This window comes from Echinops telfairi, unplaced genomic scaffold, assembly GCF_000313985.2.
Source record: "Echinops telfairi isolate 266 unplaced genomic scaffold, ASM31398v2 ScPeMD7_7457;HRSCAF=8495, whole genome shotgun sequence".
Classification (NCBI taxonomy): domain Eukaryota; kingdom Metazoa; phylum Chordata; class Mammalia; order Afrosoricida; family Tenrecidae; genus Echinops; species Echinops telfairi.
Genome location: NW_022111357.1, coordinates 35,403,734 through 35,418,417, shown reverse-complemented (window position 1 = coordinate 35,418,417; position 14,684 = coordinate 35,403,734). Strand labels below are relative to the sequence as shown.

General features: G+C 61.8%; 1 protein-coding gene across 1 annotated transcript; it reads left to right on the top strand.

Annotated features, from left to right (window-relative positions):
- The first annotated feature begins 1,193 nt into the window (after positions 1–1,193).
- On the top strand, positions 1,194–14,678 carry TMEM201 (transmembrane protein 201). The gene is made up of 11 exons (XM_045299123.1): positions 1,194–1,267; positions 1,450–1,567; positions 2,106–2,300; positions 3,314–3,490; positions 4,465–4,817; positions 5,328–5,531; positions 10,005–10,237; positions 11,345–11,398; positions 11,913–12,191; positions 12,733–12,852; positions 13,544–14,678. Exons 1-11 carry the CDS (start codon positions 1,194–1,196, stop codon positions 13,639–13,641), a joined length of 1,905 nt encoding a protein of 634 aa, XP_045155058.1. The 3' UTR covers positions 13,642–14,678.
- Positions 14,679–14,684: the final 6 nt, after the last annotated feature.

Below are 14,684 nucleotides of genomic sequence, written 5' to 3'. Positions count from 1 at the left end.
AGGTTTGAGGACGCACAGGGGACAAGAGGCTCTGAGACCTGTGCCTGCCCACAGGACATGCCCCCACAGTCACGAAGGCAGGTAGAGAGAGATCAATAGTGCATGTTGAGGCCAGTGTCCTGCCGAGCAGGTGTCCCCTCTCAGTTGTGGCTGCCTCCTCCTTGTGTTACTGCCCAGAGAAACCAGCAAGCTGCCTCTCAGTCTCTTGTTAGGCCAGGATGCGGACAGCATGACTCCCCGCTGTCCCCAACAAGGACCTGGATTTATCTCCTTTTCTAACAGTGTCCCTGTCCCCACTCCCCGTAACCTCCATTTATTGGGCACTTACTCTACGAGTCCCGAGGGGCCCCGGCAGTTTAAGCCCTCGACTGCTGGCCAAACAGTGGTTCAAACCCTGCAGAGGTCTCTGGGAAGACAGGCCTGGCTGCAGCTGAGAGTGGTCTGCTCTGGTCGGCACACGGGCCTCCATTAGTGGCAGCAACAGCAGTGCTGTTGACCGGGTCCCGTGAGATCAGTGGTTCGTGGCCTCCACTTGGCAGGCGGGCAAGGGGCAGGGGAGTGGCACAGGATCTGGCCTTCCTCCGCAGTGGGCATGGGGCCTGACAACACTGGCTCTGTGTGCACAGCACCTGCCTGTGCCTGTGCAAGTGCCACTGGGTCTGGGTAACACCCCGATGTCAAGGGTGCTGTGATCAGTCCCACTTTGTAGACGTGGCATTGGTGGGCTTCCTGTGCCCCCATGGTGTGGGGATTCTGACAGCTATGGCACCAGCCCCCATGGGCTTCTGGGGTGTGGGTCCCCAGAGCTGCGGAGCAGATGCAAGAGGTCAGGGCGCCAAGGTTCAAGCAGCTGCTGCTGTGGCCTGCCTTTTTCCTGGATTCCAGGGCCGGGGCTGTTGGTTGGGCAGTTGCTGTGGGCACCACCCCCTCCTTGTGACCTTGGGCAGACAGAGCCCCAGTGTCTGGACCTGGATTATCCCATAGGCTCCACCTGTCACTGTATGTGTGGCCAGCAAGGGCCGCTGTAGGCCTGTCTGCCCTGGTCTTCACTGGGAGGGCCGAGCAGCTGGCCCTGGCCCCGCCTCCTGGCCTCCAGGGCCCTGGCTTCCTGTGAGCACAGCAGGCTCCTTTCAGTCTGGGGAGGGAACGTTGTGCCTGGGGCCTGGCCAGTCAGCTCCAGCCCTGCTGTCCCCATGTCTGAGCGCCAGGACACAGGGGGCTGGTGGCCCTGGGTCCATAGGTGGACACGCTGGAGCCCAGGGATCCGGTGAGTTGGGGCCTTGCCGCAGGGATAAAGGGAAGTCGGAGTCACACATGGCTTGTTCCGGCACAGCGTGTCCAGCTGTCCAGCCCCGGCTCCCGTCCCTGTCCCCTCTCCTGGTGGCCAGAGGCAGGGGAGCAGGGCCTGCTGGAGGCTCTGGCTAATCCCACTCTTCCTTCCATCCACAGGAAGCCGACTCACACTCTTGTCAACTGCTGGTTCTGCAACCAGGACACGGTTGTGCCCTATGGGAACCGCAACTGCTGGGACTGCCCCCACTGCGAGCAGTACAACGGCTTCCAGGAGGTGCGGGCTCTTAGGGCTGCACCGTCTGGCCTGCATCAACCCTGGGCCGGGGCCTCCTTCCGTGTCCAAGCGTGAGGAGCAGGCTTAGAGCTGAGGTGGCTGTCACACTGCTAGACGGCAGCGAACTTGCAGTCCAATGCGGGCCCGTTCTCAGTGCTTTGTGGTAGACACTGGGCGGCAAACTCTCTCTGGAGGACTCGATAGGAAGCACCCTGAGATTTGAGCACCTTCATAGCACAAAAGCAGCCATAGGCAGTACAGAGCGAACGTGGCCATGTGCCGATAAAAGTTTATGTTGAAGAAAGGTGGCCGGCCATCAGGCTAGAGCTTGCTGGCTGCAGCATTAGACAGCAGATTGCAGTGAGCCCCACAGAGCTGTGGGCGGGGTTGGGGGGTATTTGGGGGCCAGGCTGGGGGGCTTCTCCCAGTTAAGCCTGCAGGTACTCCCTGTGAACTTATTTGGGAGAATAGGATGTTTGGGGGCCACCCCCACTTCCCCGAGGGCTCCCCATGCTGACGGTGGGTCCTGCCCCTGCAGAACGGTGACTACAACAAGCCGATCCCTGCCCAGTACCTGGAGCACTTGAACCACGGTGTGAGCAGTGTGCCCAGCCCCCAGGACCCCTCGCAGCCCCAGCAATGGGTGAGCAGCCAGATCCTGCTGTGCAAACGGTGCAGCCACCACCAGACCACCAAGATCAAGCAGCTGGCAGCCTTCGCCCCTCGTGAGGAGGTGAGACCTCCGCCTGGGTCCTGGCCGGGTGGGTGCCTCTTCTTTCCCAGGCAGCCCCAATTCTATCCAGAGTGCCTGCCAGGGGGCACGCGCCAATCCATGCTAGCCTCACCTGCTGGGGTGGGCCGGTGCTTCTCCGTCTCCCAGTGTCTTGGGGTGGCTGCTGTCAGGGTTCCCAGCCTGGGAGCACCACCGAGACCATAACTCCTGCCGGTCCTGCACTTCTGTTCCTGGCCAGAGCGTGGCAGGCTCCTGACGGGTTCCCAGGGAGACTGAGGAACAAGTCTGTCCCATCCTCCTCTCTGAGTCACCCTTGGCCCTCAGCTGGGCCCTCTGGGGGGAACTGGAGTGTCCTCCTGCCTCCTCAGAGAGAAAGGAAAGTTCAGGCCCTGGACCCTTGGTGGTAGGCACTTGGCTGCCCTGGGGCCTGCGCCTCCCGAGCCCACTGTGGTGTGCAGGGGCCTGTAGCTGGCTCATCCAGCCTGCCCACCCTCACTCACCCAGTCCCCAGGGGCCCAGGAGAAGAAGAAGCTGGAGTAAGCTTTCAAGGGGTGTTGGAGAGGCTGCTGGAAGAAGGGCATAGTGAGCTTGAGGCTTGACCCTCAGGGTGACTTCTGGCCCAGGGGACTCAGCAAGAGAAGTTGGGCTGATAACCCTCCCTGGCCACTGTTGAGAGACAGCTTGAAAGCGTTGGGAAGGGAGGCTGCGCTAGAGTCTTTTAGGCTGTTCCTGAAGTTCAAAGACCCCTCAGCCTCCATAAAGGCCCAGACCCAGCAGGGGTTTCCTGGGGTTTGGCTCTGCCACCCACCTCCCTGAGCCCTGGAGTCCAGAGGTGGGGCCTGAAGTAGGAACCCATTCCATCCCCTTCTCCTGACTTCCAGCTGCTGCCCCTTCTGGCTGACAGCCTCCTGGAGTAGCTCCCACCTCCTGCTGCTGCTGGCCCTCCCTCCGTGAGAGTAGGGGGCAGAGTCTGCCCCAGGCCCTCAAACGGGCGGCCTTGGTGTCTCCTGCAGAGCAGGTACGATGAGGAGATCGAGGTGTACCGGCACCACCTGGAGCAGACATACAAGCTGTGCCGGCCCTGCCAAGCGGCCGTGGAGCACTACATCAAGCACCAGAACCGCCAACTTCGTGCCTTGCTGCTCAGTCATCAGTTCCGGCGCCGGGAGGCCGACCAGTCCTGCATGCAGGTCAGCGCCGGCGTCCGTGCAGGAGACTCTTCTCCAGCCTCCCATCCCACCAGGTGTCGCATCTTTCAGCCCAGAGTCAGGCTGCCTGCGTAGTCTGCGGTGACCCCTGTTTGCACCACCAACACCAAACTTGGGGAGGCTGAGAGACATGTCCTGACCACTCTCCTAGGCAACAGGCCGCTGGCTGGACACTGGGCCCAGGGCTGCCTGCCTAAAACCTCTTAGTGCCTTTTTAGTCATTCTTACAGTAATCCATGACTGGGGTATTCTGGTTTCTGTCTCTGTTTTTAATTATATATACACCAGCATGCGAGGTCGGATGTGGAAACGGCCCCACCCTCTGGTCCAGCCATGCTGTTACCAGTTGGTCCCTGGTTTCTGGGCACATGGCACCCCCCACCATGGCTGTCACCTGTTTGCACAGCAGAGAGACGGCTACTCCGTCGCCTGGGTTTTGCTGGCTTTCTGGGGCGTAGACCGCCTTTTCTCAGCCACCTGGTGTTGTACTCTTTCAAATGTCTTTTTTGTCTAGTTACCTGTACTTTTTTTCTTTTTTGCAATTTCAAAGAACATCTTCAGAGTAGGAATTTGGGTGACAAAATGCTCAGTCATTCCTCTGGACAGCAAGGTGACTGAATTGGAAGGTTTGGCTGTGTATGGTTGCAGGGCGGGGGTTGTCTCAGAGTGGGGGGGGCTGTCCCTCCCCTCAGCAGCTTCCCTAAAGGCATGGGGACTCTGAATGGACAAGACTCAGAACAGGAGGTGACGTCTTGAATCTAAGTCGAGAACATATGACAGTTTAGGCCCGGAACCTTCAGTCACCAGGAACCTGGTGACTTCCTCTGTGAGTTGTGTAGCCTTCTAGCCTAGCCCAGCTCCACGCCAGCCCCAGCATCCTGAGCCGATGCTCACAGGGTGGGCAGTGAGGGCTGTAGTCACCGCAGCTGACCGACAGTCTCCCTCCTTCCCTCCAGAGCATCTGCTCCTCGGCGGTGAAGGCTCCGCTGCAGGTCATCGTGCTCCGCGCCCTCGCCTTCCTGGCCTGCGCCTTCCTGTTGACCGCCGCACTCTACAGTGCAGACAAGCCCTTTGCCCCGGGGGCCACCCTGCCCCCTGCCCTGCCTCCCGGTGGCAATGGTTCAGCTGTGCCTGACAACAGCACTGCCCCGGGTGGTGAGGGCTGGCAGCAGCTGCTGGGCCTGCTACCGGAGCCTGCAGTGGAGAAGCTGCGGCAGGCCTGGGCCTTCGGGCAGAGCCACCAGATGGGCATCGTGCTGCTTGGCCTGCTGACCTGCCTCCTGGCCATGCTGCTGGCCGGGCGCCTCAGGTGGGTGTGGGGCGTGCAGAGCTGGCAGCTAGGCAGCTTCGCCCTAGACTGCTGCCCAGGGACAGGGCTGTGGAAAGGAGGGTGCCGAGGGAAGACTCAGAAGGCCCCGACTGCTGGTCGAGTCAGTGCACTGGCCCCAGGTGGGCTCTGGTATGGCCGGAACAAAATGAAGTCCTGTTCATGCGGCCTGGTGGGCAAGACGGGCACGGCAGTGGCCCTCAGAGGTGGCCTCTCACTGTAAGGTACAGCCGGAAGTACCTCTACCCTGGCATCGGGGTGACAACCACCTACTTGGGGTGGGGGCCGCATTCAGGGGGACATTTGGACTGTGACCCCATTGTCGTTTTCCTTAGGGTGACTTGAGTTCCTGAGTCCCACCTAACCAGGCAGCACAGGCTGGGGAGCCCGCCGCCACGGCCCCCATCCTCCTTGGGTTCTGGGCTCTGCAGCTGAAGGAGGCACGGAGGGCCTGCTCCTGTCTGGGGCCTCACTGCCCGCTGTCCTCTGCAGGCTCCGGAGAATCGACGCCTTTGCCTCCTGCCTCTGGGGACTGCTACTGGGGCTGCACCTGGCCCAGCAATACCTGCAGATGGCCTCGCCCAGCTGGCTGGACACACTCAAGTTCAGCACCACGTCCCTCTGCTGCTTGGTGGGCTTCACGGCAGCTGTGGCCACAAGGAAGGCGACAGGCCCACGGAGGGTCCGGCCCCGAAGGTCAGAGAAGCAGCAGTGACTGCGGGGCTGGGGGAGGATAGGACAGACAGGCCCCAGGCTTTGCCCACACTTTCTCTCCACCCCTTTCTGGCCTGCCTCACTCTCACTCTGCCAGCCTAGAGCCCATTCTGGGCCTTCGCGTGCTTCCCTGAGCCTGCCCCCTATCCTTCCCAGAGCCACGTTGCTCCTGAGCAGGCGCTCCCTGCAGGCCCTCTAGCTGCTACTGTGGCCACTCCTCTGGCCCAAGTCCCTCTGGCCTGCCTCTGACTGTGACTTCCTGTTGGCAGCTCTAGCCCCCAACCATCCCACCCGCTTTCTCCTGCCTCTGAAGCCACTGGCTGAGCAGTGTGGCCACAGCTGAGTGGGGCCACTTGTCTGGTTCTGCTCTAGGAAGCCCAGCTCTGCCCAACCAGCTGGGCCCTCCATGTTCTTTCTGGCAGGCTGGGTGCAGGGTGTCCCTAGCCACTTCCGGCCCTTGGCGGCCACTCCTGGAGGTACGGAGGGCATCCGCTCTCCACCTCCACAGCAGGTCGACTACAGCACCCACTGCTCTCTCCAAGCCCACCCCCACTCCTTGAATTTTGTAGGACGAGGGGCCTGGGGGGAAACGGAGGCACCCAGGGGTGCCACCCCCAGAGGAAGGCTTGACCTTGACCTTGGCATATTCCAGGCACAGACCTGCCACTCATCAGGTGGGAAGTCTCAGCTAGGCCCTTCCCCTTCCCAGCCTCAGTTTACCCTCTCCTAGGCCCTTGGAGTGCAAACTCAGCAGACCTCGGCTGCCCCTCCCCTCTCTCCCCTCTCTGCCTCAATTGGACGTGCTGCTGTCAACTCATCCCGCCTTTGCGCCCCCGTCCCTGTTCCCAGGCGACCACTGGCAGCCACGTGCCCCCTGGGTACAGACCCGCAGCACTGCCCGGGCCAGCCAGGGCGTGTGACCTCCCAGAGCCTCCATGTCTTTTTCCTTACTTGGTGCCACATGGCTGGCTTCCACACCCGAGCTCTGGTGAGGATCCCGCGCTCCGGGATCCTCAGGAGGCCCACACGAAGGCGGGCTAGAAGTATCCCCTCCTGCCATAGTGCCCTCGGGTGACTCCAGGTGGGCTGCACTCTCCCCCCAGGCCCTGTGTGTCCTGCACACATTGTTCTGAACATCAGCTCCCTTCCAGAAAGTGTGGGTGGGCTGTATCAGCCCCGCCACCTCATGCCGGGAGGGTGCAAGGTGGGCGGGTCGCATTCCCCCACAGAACTGCCAGCCAGCTGGTCTGAGAGTGGCCTGGAGTCTGAGCGCCCCGCTCTCTGTCTGTCACTTATGTCCCTGGGGCCCTGAAAGGCTGCCCTGCCCCATGTAGCCAGCCTCACTCCCCTCACCGTCTGTGGAGACCCTCAGCCGGTGAGGAGACCTTCCGAGACCTCTGATGCTCCCACCCTGCCTGTGGCCTCAGACAAGGAAACAAGCCAGTTTCCTGCTGCCCTCGGGGTGGGGGAGAGCCACTGCAGAAGGGGCCGTGTCCCTTGGGGCCTGGGACCCAGACCCAGACCAGAAGCCCCTCTGGCAGGGTGTCTCCCTGAAGGGAAGGAGCTGCCTGCCTATGTGTGCCCACATCCCCACCCCAGGAGGGACCATCAGGGAGAAGAGGGGGCAGCTCTAAGCCTCAGGAGTCTGCTCTCGAGGAAACCAATGCTAGTGAGGCGCTAGGGGCTGCTTTGCTTGGCACTGGGGAGAAGCAGGACATCTGTGTGTATGTGTGTATTTAAATTAGAGTATTTATCATTACCAGAGCCAGCCCTCATGCTGGCTGGGAGCCCCTGCCAGGCAGATGTCTCTGCTGCCCTCTAGCGGAGCATGGAAGGCAGACTGCCTGGGGAGAAGCCTCTTTAGAGGAAGGGCTGTGTGTGACTTGAAGTTACCCCTTAGCTCCTTAGTTTCATCCCTTGGAGAATGCCCCCGCCCCCTTCTGATGCTGTCGGCATCGGCGGAGGATGTGCTGACCCCCGGGGATTGTAGCTTGTTTACTTCGAGTGAGGGGGCATCACCCCTGGTGGTCCCCCACGGCTGGGGCTATCCAGGTGGTGCCCAGGCTGCCTCCACCCAGCTCCCACCAGTCCCCTGGGATTGCTCCTCCGGTAGCACTGGCCCAGGACAGATCGCCAGAACTCATCCTCCCGGCTCTGGAAGGCGGCGCCCCCCATCCCGACTGCTCCGATCTCCCCGTCTCTGTGTAGTAGGTTGTGGAGAATTGTTTAGTGCCCTCATCGCTGTAAACACCACTCCCGGCCACAGCCGCTGTGTCCATGCCGTGTGTTCAATAAATGGCTCCCGGCCCGCTTTCTACCGGTTTGGTGTCAGGCGCCATGTCTTTTCTGTTTATTCTGTGTGTTCGTTAGAAGTTTCTGTGCCCGGGGAGGGGACCACGGCAAACAACTGCTCCAAACCTTGGGTCCACAACTAGGGCTGGCGGTGGAGGAGGGCTGACACCCCTCATCCCCACCCCAGGTTTGGATTCTGGGTCCCTCTCCAAGGCCTGGTTGGAAAACAGGGCAGTCTCGGCTGGCGTCGCCAAAGGGAACTCAGCTCCTGTAGGTGTTCTTTGAGCGCCCCAAGCTCCTCGGACTGGAGCAGGTGCCCTCTGGGGTCCATGCTGGGGTCGTGTTGAGAGCACTTGCTTGGCGCTTTATAAGGACCACCTGACTGAGTGATGGGCCTGCGTGATGTCACAGGGAGAGGGCCCGGACACCAGGAAGTCCCTCTGCCTGCCAGGGCCAGCATAGCCAGGGACACCAGAGACCCAGCAGCACTGTACCAGGTGGATGAGGGATCCCAAGGTGATCTTGGGGAGGCCGGAGGGTGAGCAGGGGCTAAGAAACATGGTAAGAGAGCTGGTGAGACCGGCTGACTTCCTGGCCCCCAGTAGCCCCTCTGACACCCCAGCCAGCCACCACTTGGACCCCAGGCCTGCCTGCTCCAGGTAGCATGTAACCTCTTTGCCAGCGCACTGGCCAGGGCAAGGTCCTGCTGCCACCTGCTGGGAGGGCCTGGGCATGACACCTGTGCAGGCCCCAGTGCCCTGCTGTCTGCCCTGCTCCTCTGAGACAGACACCGCACGAGGCGCCACTCACTGACACGAAGGCTCACGAATGGCTGGAGCAACTTGTCCCCAGGCTCCAGCCCACCTCGGCTGCCCCTGTAGGGGCCTGGCTGCTCCCCAAGTTTCCAAACGACTGTGATTTCCTAGTAGAGGTGGCCCCATCCCCAGATGTGGCTTCAGGGCAGGGAAGGGGCGGCGGGTGTCAGTGGATGGAGCGCAGCGAGCCCCTGCCTTGATTTCCAATTCCGGGCTCCCCAGCCGCTGGGTCTCACCTTTGGCTCTGAAGACCAGGTGCCTTGGTGGGCCCCGTGATTCTCCAGGAAGTGAACAGCTGCCCCACATCTGCCCTGTGAAAGGTTTGAAAAGGCAGAGGTGTAGCATTTTAGTGGGTCTAGTAATGCCCCGAGCGGTTGGCCAGGATTCCCATATGCAGGCGCCATAGCCAGCCCCTGGGCTGCAAGGAGGCCTACCTGCCTATCTGTCGGCAGATGTCAGGGGCTCACTGGTCCCTGGGGACCGAGGTAAGGCTGAGTTCCCACCAGATGGTGGACTAATGTATTAACTGCTCCGTCCCCCACCCCACCCTCTTCTGTAATCGGTTGCCTTAATCAGAAGCATGGTTGGCCTTCTGGCTTGGAGCCCTCGGCCTGTCGTGTGATTTGTGCTCCTCTCAAGTTAAAGCGACACTGTCACCCTCCGTCTGGCGGACAGCGGTAGTGGGCAGTCCGGCTTCGAGATTGGTCTGTGGTAGCCTCCCTCGGGGGTGGGGGTGGGGTGTTTTACAAAAGCTTGCCCCTCTGGGCCACACAGGGCTACAGAGGTGAGTGCCCATGGGGCGGCCCCTACTGGCAGTGTGGCTGGGGGAACAGAGGGCTTCGAGGGGGCTGTCTGGCTTCTGGGAACTGCCATGGTCTTGCCCCTCGCAGTCCAGGCCCGGCTGTTCTGTTGGGGAGCTGAGGCTACCACAGGCTCTAAGCATGGAACAGGAAGTAGCCAGGAAGGAGTAGGCCACACCCATTGGCCTTGATGGACATCTGGTGCCCTTTCTGCTTTGAGGCGAGGGAAGGGATGCGTGAGGTTGGCAAGAGCGACAGTGTCACTTTAATGCCGAGACATGTAGTGGAGTCATTTGCTGTGAGCGTGAGTGGGGTCGGAGGGGCATGCTGCAGGGGGGTGCGGGGGTCATGCTGGCACCTCCCAGCCACCCGCACCTAATGGCGTGAATGTGGCGGGACTGCTTTTCTGCTTCAACTAATGCACGCCGCCTCTGAGGACCCCAAATCAGGCCCCACCCCCACCACCCCCTCCCGGCACAGTGGGAAGGCCGTGTGAGGCCACCTCGCCTGACCCTCTCCCTTCTCTGGGGCCTGATGGGCTCACACAGGTATTTCCCAGGAGACCCTGCTGGCCTCTTCCCCACTGTCCCCAGCCTGGCCATCCCCTACCCAGGAGTTGGAGCCACCTCGCCAGCCCTGCTCATCCCCGCCCCTCCCGGCTTCCTGCCCCTCGCCAGCCAGCAGCTGTTCCGCTCACCCCGACGGGCCTCACCCTCCTCCCTGCCAGGCCGCCTCCACCGGGCCCTCTCACTGGGAACCATGCCTTCTCTGACCCGAGCAGGTAAGAGGCACTGCTGCTGGACACAGGGTCACGGGATGAGGAGGTGGGAGGTCGGGAGCTTCTGCTACTGAGGCGGGCAGAACTGGGCCACTGTACAGCTGGCTGGGGCCAAGTGCAAGAACCTCTCTGAACCTCGGTTTTCCCTCAAAAAATTGGGGCTGGGAGGACTGCCATGGGTGGTGGGGGTGGCTGTGAGGACTGAGATCTCTGGCTGAGTGGGTGCTGAGGGAGTGTCGCCAGGGTCGGGTCTGGGATCCTTCTCACTGGGGCTCCTGACACACTGTTGTGATGGAGGCCTGGACACCCACCTCCCAGGAAGCCCGGAGTCAGGGACTCAGTTCAGGACAGTGGTACCGATGAACCCAGGTGATGGAGATCCGGTCCCCGCCTGTCGGTAGAACCTGTCGCCAGGAGCTCCCCACACGGAAGATTCCTCTCCCCTCCCCTTTCCTGATAGACTCTCCAGGCAGTGATGGAAACCAGCTCTAACGTTACACATACTTAAGAGCCACACAGGTGTTTTGTGACCGAGCCCCTGCTACCTGTGGAAGCGCCCTGGGTCCCACCTTCAGAGCCTGGGTAGCAGTTTGGACCAACCAGCAGGAAGAGGTCCTCAGAGGACTCTGGGTGACCCCGCTGGGTCAGCTGACCATCTTTAGTCCTTCCAGTGCGATGGCATGGGGAGGGGTTGGCATGTGCTGTGTGCCCTCAGGCCCTTCAGACTAGGGGTGGAGGAGGGCAGCCACTGCCCATGGTGGGCATCTGCCCTTCCTTGGTTCTCAGCTTGGGGAGCATGAGACCCAGGAGATAGGTCCTGGGGTACTTGGGGTGCACTTGATTCCAAAAGGGAGTTTGTGCATCCTGCGAGCCCTTGTAGGTGGTAGGGGCACTGGAGTGGGTGGAGGCTGGGAAGCCTGGCCTCACAAGGAAAGATGGGCACAGTGCCTGCCATCAGGGCCCGCTCCCAGCCCGACTCCCGTGTTTGGGTTTCTTAGCTCACCTCCTCGGGTGTCAGGGTGTGTGTGACAGAGGCCGATTGAGAGCGGTCGGGGGCAGCGAGAGATACAGCGTGTGCAGGCTGACCTCCCCGCTTTCTTCCCACTCCAGACTCGGGGTACCTGTTTAGTGGGAGCCGTCCACCCTCTCAAGTGTCGCCCTCAGGTGAGGCTCCTGTTCCGGGTAAGGGGGACCAAGAGCTCCAGGGCTGGGGTAGGAGGGCTCTGTGGCCACACCCCAGCCTGCCTGCTTACAGCCTAGGGAGTGACTCAGGCCTCGGGGCCTCGGCTTCCTCCTCTGGGGAATGGGGTGAAAGTCAGGACTAGGGGGTGGGTACTGCCTGTGTACCAAGCCCACACGGTCAGTATCTGACCTCATCATGGTCGGGACCTACCGGGGGCCTGGCCATCCATGGGGACTTGGGTTGGCTGACCCTCGCTGTCTGAGTGTGCCTACCTGGGCCCAATGCTGGGGGGATCGGGGGCTTGAATGAGCACCATGAGTCTCCTGTCCCCCTCTGAGTGCAGGCCATTCCTCCTGGTTTCCCACAGATGTCCCTCTGTCCCCTGTCCCCCTTCCAGCCTGTCTTCTCCTGCGTTAGCATGTGTTAGCACGGGGGGAGGGGGCCAGCCAGCCACGGATGTCCTGTTTGATGGTTGCCGTGGTTTGTATCACCCAGCCTTCTTTTCTCCGCTGTCTGGGAGCGGCCCCTCTTCCCCGGCGCCCTCGGTGGCAGGCTCCATGGCCTCCAGCTCCAGCTCCTTGCGCCACCGCAGACCTCTCATCAGCCCCGCCAGGCTCAACCTGCAGGGGCAGAAGCTGCTGCTGTTCCCATCAACCCCCGGGGAGGCCCCCAACACGCCCAGCAGTTCGGACGAGCTCTCCCCACACCTCTTCACCTGCGAGCCGCTGGCTGTGCCCCTGAGGCCATCCCTGCGGGATACCAAGCACACCGCGGGTACGGCTGGGAGGGACCCAAGGACCAGGGGCGGTGCACGGTTGCTGTGGGACAGGGGCTCTGCTGAGGCCTCTGAGGGCCAGTGTCCTTCCTCTGTGTGACCCGGGAAGTAGCACGACCAGACCTCCCTCGCAGGGCCACCTGTGCTCCTGTCAGCGGGGGCGAGGTCACTCTCCCAGCTTGAATCTCTAGGGCATGACCCCTCTGCTGGTCATCTCTGCCTGGCCCCGGGCGTGTGTCCTCAGGGTGGGTCCAAAGCGGTCGCCATGGCCAGGTTTTGTTTTGCTCCCGCCACGTTGTTTGGCAGAGCAGCCTCCATCGGACCAACACCTCCACTGGGCAGGGGCAGGAATGTGCAGGCGCCCCGAGTTTCTGACCTCCCCGGACCCAAATCCTAGCTGGGCAAGTCCAGCCACCTGCCATAGCGGGGCCTGGCCTGCTGCTTCTAGCCCTGCCGAGGCTGGGCCCAGGGTGAGAGGTGGGGCTGGCTGCCCACGGCGAGCTGGAAGTGAGTGCCTGCTGAGCTTTTTCTTCTCTGCAGACAGCGCAAGGCCCGCAAGAGGCCGCCCCATCAAGAAGGAGGACGACTCCTCCCAGTCGTCCGCCTGCGTGGTGGACACCACCACCAGGACAGGCTCCGAGGAGGCTGCTGCCTGGAGAGGTCTGTGCGCAAGCACCCATCCCCCAGGGGTGGAGCCGGGGGAGCCGTGGGTCTGGGCCACCTTAGGTGGTGAGCTCACCACCCGCCAGACCGCGGCCCTGCAGGATGGGGGTCTAGATCAGCGACATAGCTGTCCACCACAGCTGCCCCCAGTCACAGGCGACTGTTGAAGTGCACATGGCGTTACATTAAGTTCAATTGTAAGCCCATTTCCTCAACCCCATGAGCCATATTTCATCCCCTCAAAAGCTGCCACCCTCAACCAGCAGGCCCCAAACACTTCCTCCCCAGCAAGCCTTCTGTTGGCCCTCACTGATCAGCCTTGGGTCCGACCCTGTTGGCCATGGCAGAGGTGAGGTCAGCCCTGCAAGCCTGCGCCCTCCAGCGACACCGGCGGGCACTGCTGGTCACGTGTGGCCTGGAGGGTTCGTGCATCTCAGAGGCCCAGTCTTATAAACACACACACACACACACACACCCATCCCCACTGTGCAGACTCAGGAGAGATCGTGTCTCGGGGGTGGGGGGGGTGCTTCCACAAGGGACTATGGGCAGGCCTGGGTGGAAAAGGACACAGGGTAAGGTGTCCCTTGCTGGGAAAGTGCTCAAACAACCCCCAGGAGCTCTGTCCTCTGAGGGGCATGGGTGCTCAGCCAGCCAGCACCCTTGACCCTTATTTCTGCTCTTGCAGGTCACTTCGGCCCCTCCCTGGTCAAGGGCCTCCTGGTTGCGAGCTTGGCTGCCAATGCTCTCTTCACCTCGGCCTACCTGTACCACAGCCTGCGCTGACCCTGTGGGGCCTGAGGGACAGGAGGCCAAAGCCTCAGAAGCCTCCCTGGCACCAGCCAGGACTTATCCCCCAGGGGACTTTCTACCCAGCTACCTGCTGGCCGGAGTGTGTCCTTAAGCCACTCCCCTCGGCTGACACTGGGGGTGTTAGGTGCTGACATTCTGAGCCCTGGGCCTGGGCCCTCTCTCCACCTCCAGCCCAGCAGGAAGGCTGCCTCTACAGTGCCTGCAGAGAGCTTGTGGGTCAGGTCCCGTGGGACAGCCCTCTGGGCGTCCCTCTGCCCACTGAGCTAAAGATAGTGAGGGGATTTGTCTCATTCTCCCCGCCACCTCACCCAGTGATCCCACCCTTGGGCCGGCCTCTTGAGATGTCCTTCCCCCAAATCAGCCCTTCCTGCCCCCAGCTCTGCCCCTCCTGGCCAGAGGCTCCTCCAAGCTCCTGGGACTCCGCCCCATTGAGGCTGTAGGTACTCAGGCCCAGTGTAAGTACCTGCTGCCCTCTCCTGCCCTCATTTCATTACCTCTGATGACCCTCCCAGGAAGCAGCCCACGAGAGCACAGAGCGCAGGTCCCCTGCCCACGTCATTCCCTGGCTAGGCCTCAGTTGGCCTGGCCTGCCAGCCACTAGGACCCCAGGCCACCTGCCCTGGTTGCTGCCACTGGCCCTCAGGCCAATACTGCTGGGTTGTCCCTTTTCCTACTCCTGTGCCCCATACTGTCCCCAGAGTAGAGGAAGCCAGGGCCTCAGTCCCGCGTTGGGACCCTGGAAATACTGTGAGGAAGGAGGAACTGCCGGGCAGGTCTTCGCAGGGCTGGAGGAAGGGCCATCTCATTCAGGGATAAAGGTCGATTTTATTTTTGTACACGTTTATGCAGCAGGCGCCCAGTTCTCCTGCCAGCGAGGTGGTGTTTTTAAGCTTTGGGTGCTTTTTAATTGTTTTTAACGCGTGGGGCTAGATTGCCCAGGCTCACCCTCCCTGTCTCCCCACACTCCTGCCCTAGCACTGCTGAGCACTGCTGAGTGTGGGAAGGGGACAGCTCCG

What these genes read in the sequence shown, in the direction of transcription:
- TMEM201 (XM_045299123.1), top strand. Translation starts at nt 1,194, where the DNA reads ATGTCTGAGCGCCAGGACACAGGGGGCTGGTGGCCCTGGGTCCATAGG. An exon ending in CTGCTGGCCGGGCGCCTCAG is followed by an intron (nt 4,818 to 5,327) that starts GTGGGTGTGGGG and finishes TGTCCTCTGCAG; the next exon opens with GCTCCGGAGAATCGACGCCT. An exon ending in CGGAGGGTCCGGCCCCGAAG is followed by an intron (nt 5,532 to 10,004) that starts GTCAGAGAAGCA and finishes GGGCTCACACAG; the next exon opens with GTATTTCCCAGGAGACCCTG.